The sequence below is a fragment of the Mizuhopecten yessoensis genome, unplaced genomic scaffold (genome assembly GCF_002113885.1).
Source record: "Mizuhopecten yessoensis strain PY_sf001 unplaced genomic scaffold, ASM211388v2 scaffold6971, whole genome shotgun sequence".
NCBI classification, from domain to species: Eukaryota; Metazoa; Mollusca; class Bivalvia; order Pectinida; family Pectinidae; genus Mizuhopecten; species Mizuhopecten yessoensis.
Window position 1 is genome coordinate 1,008,572 of NW_018406816.1, and position 9,974 is coordinate 1,018,545.

At 38.5% G+C, this 9,974-nt stretch overlaps 1 protein-coding gene across 1 annotated transcript; it reads right to left on the minus strand.

Moving 5' to 3' along the window:
• Positions 1–487: 487 nt before the first annotated feature.
• LOC110452925 (collagen alpha-1(III) chain-like) lies at positions 488–9,722 on the minus strand. The gene is made up of 3 exons (XM_021501684.1): positions 9,652–9,722; positions 5,344–5,649; positions 488–4,809 (listed from the first exon to the last, which is right to left on the minus strand). The coding sequence occupies exons 2-3, from the start codon at positions 5,633–5,635 to the stop codon at positions 488–490; spliced, it is 4,614 nt and encodes a 1,537-aa protein (XP_021357359.1). The 5' UTR covers positions 5,636–5,649; positions 9,652–9,722.
• Positions 9,723–9,974: the final 252 nt, after the last annotated feature.

The following is a 9,974-nucleotide window of genomic DNA, read 5'->3' on the forward strand; positions in this document are numbered from 1 at the left end:
GCACATAAGATAAATGACAAACACTCGGCATAATGCTGAAAATAGCCAAACAACTGCAATCTGGGCTACATAGAGAAAGATATTTCCTATAAAGGACGTAGACATTTGATTTGTTGAGAAATGTTTTCAAATGAAATCCCGAGGCAGGTCGGTCATGAATTCGTATATGCCATCAAGAGAAATCTACGTAACTCAAAAAGAAGATTTCATTTTTTTGTTTTTTTTCCCCAATCGTATATCCCATAGATAGATCATTTTGTAGACACTACAAAAAAACTGTTTTAGTCAAAGATCGTGCCGTTATCTTGATATTTCCAAACAGAATATATCAATTGATCTTGATGTTATTTTCTTATTCATTTTGAAAGAGCAATATTTGTGGGAGTATCAAGATTATCAGGCGTGGAGTGTTATTTGTTAATAAGAGTTCAATATCAGTCTGGATTCCTGCATTCACCTATATTCGCCGATGAGGTCTTTGAGATTTTCATGTATCTTCCTCTTGCTTCTGTTTTGGTTCCTGAGATGGTTGTGGGTCCGTGAAATATGATTCATACCAAGGTGATGGAGTATAGTACATCCCTGGCGTCGTTTTCGTCACTATAGGCGCGGAAAAATAATTGTAGAGTAAGCTATTGACATCCTGTCCAACTACTGCACCGGCTGGTGGCTCGTAATAGTTGTAATTTCCATTAGCATCGACGTAAAAGTAACCACCTTGAGATCTCGTTTCCTCTTTCTGGACGGGTCCTGCTGGTGCTGGTGCTTGTGCCGCTGCTGGTGCTTGTGGTGCTGGTGCGTGTGGTGCTGATGCTTGTGGTGCTGGTGCTTGTGGTGCTGGTGCTTGTGGTGCTGGTGCTTGTGCTTGTGGTGTTGATGCTTGTGGTGCTGGTGCTTGCGCCGCTGCTGGTGCTTGTGGTGCTGCAGGAGCTGCTGCAACAGGTGAATTGACGTAATCTTGGTTTACTTGTGGTTTGACGCCTGTTGGCTTCGAAGCTATAGATACTGCATTTCCTTCTGTATTGGGGACAGAATCTAGAGCAGGTTTAGATGCTGCCGCTGTTTGACCAAATGCCGATGAAACGGAAGATGCTCCAGACGCACTTGTGTGGACTACTAATTGATCAGATTTACTTGACGGCAAAGTAAGACCTGATGCTTTTGAACTGGCTGCAGTTTTACTTACTGCATTTGCACTAGCCAATTTTGAACTGGCTGCCTTTCCTCTTGCTAAATATGAATCACCTGTTTTAGTATTTGCTAAATCAGCTTGTGGCGCGGAACTGGACACAAAAGGTTTGCTCGGGAGAATTTTTGATGAAGTAGTGGCACTCTGTTGTGAAAGCGTCTTTGTTGATGGTTTAATCTGCTTATTGATTATAGACTTTGAAGATACGATTCCACCTGTGCTAATTATTTTCTCTTCTCTATCTTTTGTTGAAGTTTTGGTAACATCATTCGTCTTAGCTGCCCCCTTTGCAACTTGCGGGACGGACCCTATGTTCTCAGTTACTGTACCTACGGATACAGATTTGATAGGTGAAGATATCTCATTTTTATTTCCGGAAGATGTTATTGAAAATGAATTCATAATTGATGCGCTTGATTGTTTCTTTGATTTAACAGAACTTGCTGCTGTCTTTGAAGAATCAGCTTCGCCTCTACCGGATTGGGAGGGTGGTTTTCCTTTATTTGATTTCGATCGAATATTTGACTTGGCATTATTTTCAGAACCAAATCGCTGTGATAGACTCGGTAGGGAATCACTTTTCGCAGTGTTACTCGATTTTTTCGAAATTGAGTTAACTACCGTTTTGCCTTGCCGATAACCATTACCGGAGATTTTGCTTTGTGACTGACTTGACCCCGTCTTTCCCTGCCCTTGCATACTTGGCTGCTTGACCTTTGCAGCAGTAGTCATAGATTGTAACATTCTGGATTGGTCGGAATTTCCTCGTGTGCTGCCTTGCATTCTTTGAGGCAAGGCTGACGGCGATCCTTTGGATTTGCTATTCATTATCAACTTGCTTCCTCTTGGTCCAGCGCCTGTGGAAGCTTGTGGAACAGTTTTTTCACCAGGAGGAAGTTTGCTGTTCATGTCCTGTCTCCTTCTATCTTTTCCTTTTGCAGATACGTTTACTCCTTGTTTAGCCTTGATCATTTGGCCAATACCATTACCTTGAATTGACGAACTGGAAATTGTTTTAATCTTATTGCTTTGACCCATTCCAAACGACTTTTCTCCTCCTCCTACTGAGCCAGCTTTTGGCTTCGATAGTGCAGGACTGGAAAGTTTTGGGACACCCGGTTTTCCTACAGAACTAATTCTTTTTATTGGCGTACCAGGTGCAATGGAACCTGAAGCGGTTGCTTGACCAGATCGGACATCTTTTACGGGGAGCGGCATAATCTGTCCCGGTATAGATACTGCTGGAGAAATAGCAACATTTGAGGGAAGAGGAACATTACGACTATTAGATGGTGAGGGCTTACGCACATTTAATGAAGCAAATTTGCCATTCGGTTTTGAAGGAATCTTATTGCCATTTTGTGGAGAAGGTGGTTTACGACCATTTTGTGGAGAAGGTGGTTTACGACCATTTTGTGGAGGAGGGGGTTGACGGCCATTTGGTGAAGCAGATGGTCGACGTCCATTTTGTGGAGGAGATGATTGACGGCCATTTTGTTGAGCAGATGGTCGACGTCCATTTTGTGAAGCAGGTGGTTGACGTCCATTTTGTGGAGATGGTTGACGTCCATTTTGTGAAGGATTTGATTGACGGCTATTTTGTTGAGGAGGTGGTTGACGACCATTTTGTGATGCAGGTGGTTGACGTCCATTTTGTGAAGGAGATGGTTGACGTCCATTTTGTGAAGGAGTTGATTGATGGCCATTTTGTTGAGAAGGTTGTTGACGTCCAGTTTGTGAAGGATTTGGTTGACGACCGTTTTGTTGAGAAGGTGTTTGACGACCATTTTGAGAAGACGGTGGTTGACGACCATTTTGTTTAGGAGGTGGTTGACGACCATTTTGAGAAGAAGGTTGTTGACGGTTATTTTGTGAAGAAGGTGGTTGACGATCATTTTGTTGAGAAGGTGATTGACGACCATTTTGTGTAATAGGAAGTTGAAAGCTGTTTTGTGGAGGAGGTGATTGACGGCCATTAGGTGAAGCAGATGGTTTACGACCATTTTGTGATGGAGTTGGTTGACGGCCATTTTGTTGAGAAAGTGGTTGACGGCCATTAGGTGAGGCAGGTGGTTGACGGCCATCAGGTGAAGCAGGTGGTTGACGGCCATTTTGTGCAGGAGGTGGTTGACGGCCATTTGGTGAAGTAGGTGATTGACGGCCATTAGGTGAAGCAGATGGTTTAAGACCATTTTGTGATGGAGTTGGTTGACGGCCATTTTGTGGAGAAAGTGGTTGACGGCCAATAGGTGAAGCAGGTGGTTGACGGCCATTTTGTGCAGGAGATGGTTGACGGCCATTTTGTGGAGGAAGTGATTGACGGCCATTTTGTTGAGGAGGTGGTTGACGGCCATTTGGTGAAGAAGGTGATTGACGGCCATTAGGTGAAGCAGATGGTTTACGACCATTTTGTGATGGAGTTGGTTGACGGCCATTTTGTTGAGAAAGTGGTTGACGGCCATTAGGTGAAGCAGGTGGTTGACGGCCATCAGGTGAACCAGGTGGTTGACGGCCATTTTGTGCAGGAGATGGTTGACGGTCATTTTGTTGAGGAGTTGGTTGACGGCCATTTGATGAAGTAGGTGATTGACGGCCATTAGGTGAAACAGATGTTTTACGACCATTTTGTGATGGAGTTGGTTGACGGCCATTTTGTGGAGAAAGTGGTTGACGGCCATTTGGTGAAGTAGGTGGTTGACGGCCATTAGGTGAAGCAGATGGTTGACGGCCATTTTGTGCAGGAGATGGTTGACGGTCATTTTGTTGAGGAGGTGGTTGACGGCCATTTGGTGAAGTAGGTGATTGACGGCCATTAGGTGAAGCAGATGGTTTACGACCATTTTGTGATGGAGTTGGTTGACGGCCATTTTGTGGAGAAAGTGGTTGACGGCCATAAGGTGAAGCAGGTGGTTGACGGCCATCAGGTGAAGCAGGTGGTTGACGGCCATTTTGTGGAGGAAGTGGTTGACGTCCATTTTGTTGAGGAGGTTGTTGACGGCCATTTTTTGGAGGAGGTTGTTGACGGCCATTTGGTGAAATATGTGTTTGACGACCATTTTGTGGAGGAAGTGGTTGACGGCCATTTTGTTGTCGACCATTCTTTTGAATTGACGGTTGACGACCATTTGTTGGAGGTGGTACGCGGTTATTTCGTGAAGTAGTTGATAGACGACCATTTTGTGGAGGAAGTATTTGACGACCGTTTTGTGGAGGAGGGGGTTGACGGATATTTTGTTGAGAAAACATTTGACGATTATTTAGTTCAGATGATGGCTGACGGCCATTTTGCGGCGATGGTCCGCGGCTATTTCGTTTTGTTGGGGGAAACGGTCGATTTGGTGGAGATGAGCTTTGACGAGAATGTGTCGAGGAAGGTTGCGCACGTTCATTTGGTGGAGGCGTCGGCTGACGGGGATTGTTTGGAGGGGATGGCATACTCCCCTTCTTCGGGGAAAATTGTGTAGGAGATTGTGATTTATGTCCATTTCTTTGAAGACCTCGGCGAGTATTGGATGGTGATGACGAATGTCTGTGCATTTGAGGTATGGGTGATGGGGGCCGTCGGAATGGTAGCGGACGGCTTACTTGGTCACGTGTGGGTTTTAAAGGAGTTGCTTGTTCTAAAATCAAAATCAAAATAAAACATACGAAATTATACCACACAGATAGAAAATAAAAGCAAATGGCAAATAGACGAAAAGTGTATGTCCAACCATTGATCGCCTTTTATTGGCGAGGAGCTATTGTCATAAGAATCTAATAAAAACTCAATATTCAATTTCCGGAAGTTATGAAAAATTGGAAACGCACAAATTGCTGATATTAAATATACCATGCATTCAATTTCGAGTCCTTCTGATTGTACAACACCAACGAATTAAATGCTTTGAGCGTTTAAGAGATCGCAAAAATATACGTCTATGCAAGTACATTGCCTGATATGATATTGTTTTTTTTTATTCATCTATTTTAATAAAGAAATATTGTAATTGATTTTAAATTAGGCACAAGACACTCGTTTCGAAAAGCCAATGAAATGCTCCCATTTCCTCTCATTGAACTGTCATTAACTATAATGAACATTTTGTATCATGTGAGCAGTTTTTTTGGAACAAATTGCACAAAAATCTTGTTAAAAAGAGATAAGATAGTACCTTTCACGACCACAGGTGAACCGCTTGACGCTGCAAAGCGTGCCGGGATATTACCTCCGGTCACAGAGAAATGCACTGGTTTAGGAGTGGCTGGTGGAGGGGGTGGCTTCCCACTGTACTGAATAGGCTCAGAGCGTGGTGCAGCTGCTCTGGCGAACGAAAACGACTTGGCATTCGGTAGAGAGCTCCGCCCATTTGTTGCAGGTTTACTGTTCACAACAAATTTGACTGGAGTACACCAAACTAAGGCGACGACCGAAAACAAAATGGCCACGATCGTAAATGAAGACATCTCTTCTCACCTTCCTGCAAAAACACAACAAAAAACGTAAATGATAACGAATATATTTTTAAGGGAATACAGTAAGATTAATTTTCGCTCAATATTTTGAACAGTTTATGAAAGGGCCATACAAGTTAATGTTTCGAGTATTTTCGGAGCGATTGTAGCGAAAAATATAACTCTTATGAAATTGTTAAGGAATTCTTAAGATATGAAAGTTATACACACACATTGCCTACCATGTGTAATTGATAGGGTATGTTAAATTATGAATGAATTACACTACATCATACCCTATAAAATCACTATTATAGCTGATGCAATAAGTTGCTGCTGTAAGATCCGTGTCACTCTCTTCAAAGTATGGTTAGCTTAGCAAATAAAACTAACTTTAGTTAAGAAATATGAAACTTAATTTTATTTCTGACTTTGGACACACATTTTAAATAAATGTGAAAGTAACTTATTTCTGAATTTCTGAATTTCATTAATTTATTTTGTGAAAAAGTACAAGATGAGCTCATCTGACGTTGAACGAATCGGCCAAAGTAAAACATAACCTTGATAATATGATTACTTGACTCAATTGCTTCAAATAGATAGGACCTTTATTATAATGAGTGTTAACCGAGGATCATTTACTTATTAGTGTAGAAACACTATAACGAAGGATACCTAATTTAAGGAAGAATTCATATTATTTAAAATATGTAAGCTAGATAGGGATTTGGTGACTCAAAGGTGTACGTTAGTGCCAAGTTAGTTGTGTCATTATACCTTGTTTGTCAAATTGTCTCTAGTTAACCAGACACATTGTATATCACACGCTTGGAACATGATGTTTTGTAAACATCTGATACGCAGAAGCGTGTGGTATATAATGTGTCTGGTTAACTGCTCCCTTTGTCAAATCACTGCAATATCCAACAACCTTAGCTACATTAACAAAAAAGACAGACATACATAGGGTGACATTAATGTTTGTTTACCCTCATATTGCATTCAGTGAACATGGTTTCAATAATGTTACAATTAACAAACCTTCAAATCACATTGTAACTTGTGCTTTCGTGGATTGTTATTAATTCTACAATTGACACTTATTTTTTAATGTTGGAAAAATATTACTGGATACAAGCGGCCTTCGTTCATTATATTTCCATCATTTTCTCACCCTCGTTATATATTCCACCATAATTTACGCAAATATGATGATTATTTCTTGACCAAAAAAATATCTCTAATATGTATGTGATGTTAATCCATTAACGATTCAATTTTGAAATATGAATGACAAAAATTATGTTTATTTCAGTATTTGAATGAAACCAAAGAATATTAGATAGTGATGACAAATTTGTTATCAATATAGTTGAAAACAGTATGCGGTACCTTTTAATAATAATAAGAATATAAACAATAGCGCAAACGCAAACGAAGATCGATAACGGGAGAGGATTTCTTTCGAATATTCTTGAAAATGGTCAATACGATTTAAATCACAATGCGAAATAAGAAAACTTGTTCACATTTGTAGCAATTGTATAATGAAACTTGTAACTGTAATTGAATTAAAGGAGCAGGCGTTGAACACTCGCAGGAAACGTATGCCTTACATAAAAATATGTACCGTTTTATTCGACTACTGAAAAAATATAAAGCTTCTGAAAAAGAATATGCGTCATTGCTTATTCCAATGCCGATCAATACAAAGTGAAGCCCATTTAGTGCGTTTTGTCATGGTTTATGCTACTGGTCAGCTGATTGATTGCACTGAAAAAGAATATGCGTCATTGCTTATTCCAATGCCGATCAATACAAAGTGAAGGCCATGTAGTGCCTTTTGTCATGGTTTATGCTACTGGTCAGCTGATTGATTGCAAAGACTTGTTGCTATATCACTTGCGATTGACAGGCCACCAATATCCATGCGGCGACCTGTCACTGCTAGTCATTAACTGGTCCACACCAAAACAGTAATGTTCTACTCATATTTGTAATTACGTATATATTCCGTGATTGACAACTGTCTGATGTGCAATAGACCATGACTTTTTGTTATGGTTACCCGGCGTACGTCATGCCCGCTGTGTAAACATATAACATAATGAAACAGAGAGGTTCAAAAAACTATAGATTAAGAGACTGTCAATTATGGATTGAAATTCACATTTTTAACATTTATGTGGTATGACACACAATTCCATTCCAATGTATCGGAAAAGCATCATTAAAAATATATATTTGAGCAAAATTATGCATACCACAATAAATGTTTAAAGACGTCTTCCAATAAGTTCAAAGTGACAAAGAAATTGTATTTTATCTTTCTGGATGGTTTTCTGGTTCTTGATATAATAATTAACATCCATGGAACAGTCTAGGCTCACAGTTTTTTATGGTTACCAGCTCTGTCAGATCATAAATGTCAATCAAAAACCATTCGTAAGCTAACACTATGGCAGAAAAAAAACAAGATCTTAAATGTAAACGAAACACTAAAACAAATAATTACTTTACATACAAAATGGTAATGCATTCTTCTGTACGTTTTAATGCTTAATGGAAATAGGTTAAAAAATTGTGAAATCACTATATTTCGATTTGAAAAACAAATCATTGACTTCGAGGTTATCTTCTTCCACGAATTCATAGGTCCACGAAATAATGAAAAGTTTTATATAAATCAATTATCCATTTGAGTGGGTACACCACATATTATGTACCCACGAAATGGGTTTTTTCGGGAAACAACAACATTTTGGCCCACTAAAATATATATGATTTTACAATATAAAAATTAAATGTGCAGTCAACTGAATGGTTCTTTATTTCATGTATCAGCTTGTTAAACACTTTCATGCCTGAAATAGCAATTTTATAGTGTTAAGTATACGAAATTATTTTTATATTGTCTCCAAACTGCTGTTTAAATCATCCTTTGGGAGGATAATCAGCCATAAATACCGCTGTTCATTTGATGACATCATCATTATTATAACGGCATTTATGGTAATTGAACATCTTTGACCCTTCCTCGGAGAAGACTGTACTATCCATTCAAAACATGCACGATACATACACGCATTTGAAGTAAAGTTTGAAATTTGATATATTATCTAATTTATGAGATTATTTTATTTTTCCAATAAATAGATAAATAAAATAATAAAAATAAGTATTTCACTGCTTTCAGTTGGCATTCATTGTCAAACTGTAAGCTAGTTCGAAAAAATAAATATCATCATGGGGCGATAGGAGTACAAAACGAAAGCAGAGAAATATTTCATAAACACATACATACAAAAATAGATATCTTGAAAATAAATCATTTTCATTATTTGCTAAAATATGCAATATGTATTTATGACAAATTGAATGAACGAATCAGCTATTTGAGTTAAAAGATAACAAACAAACGAACGGACCTGAACCGGATTGAATGAAAGTATGTATAAAAATACATGTAAGTGTATAAATGAATAACGAAATTACTGCATAAGTGAATGAATGTATAATAATCAATTCATACTACAGATGGTTATGTTTATGTGACATTGCAATGCTTTTAATGTGATTGGTATGGACCAATGAGCTACTATTGTCATTAGGATATTTTATGAGGACAAGCATGTTTTTAACAAGTGTCATTATGATCAAATGAATGATTCACATTAAGTTAAACGATGTAGAAATCATAGTCTTATCGGAACATAACGATGAATTTATATTTTGATTTGATTTTAAGTTTGGAAAGGACTTAAATAGGCCTAGCCTGATGTCCAATCCAGTTGACATATATAAAGTCAATAAATTCTGCTGAAATTGACATTTTGATTGTGTAAACATTATTTAGAACACAATCTGTACCACCTCCCGAAATGAGGACACTAAATCCGTTTTAGAATGATGAAATTGTGAATTATAATTCAAAGAAAGGCGATTTCATCCAATAAAATAACACTATCTTTCTGCCAAAAAAATCATTTTTGGGTATATAGATAACCATTAAGATGGATACTTACCTGTGGGCAGCTCTAAAAGATGTACTTTATCCAACTATAGCTGCAGAAGAACCAAATCACATGTACACCTTATATTAGGCGGCATATAAACAGTTGTATATACCACAAGGTAAGTCGTAAAAGAGTCACTCATTCGTGAGCATCCTGGCAACTAACGCTTAACACACAAAGTGTTTTATCACGATAAGAAAGACACGAAATGCAAAAAACGGAAGTGGTATACATACCTGTGCATTTATATAGCAGAATATATTAATTGTAACCAATGTCCAAACGAGCTACCTGAGGAACCAGGTAGCTATGACCAATACAGGTTGTTTAAA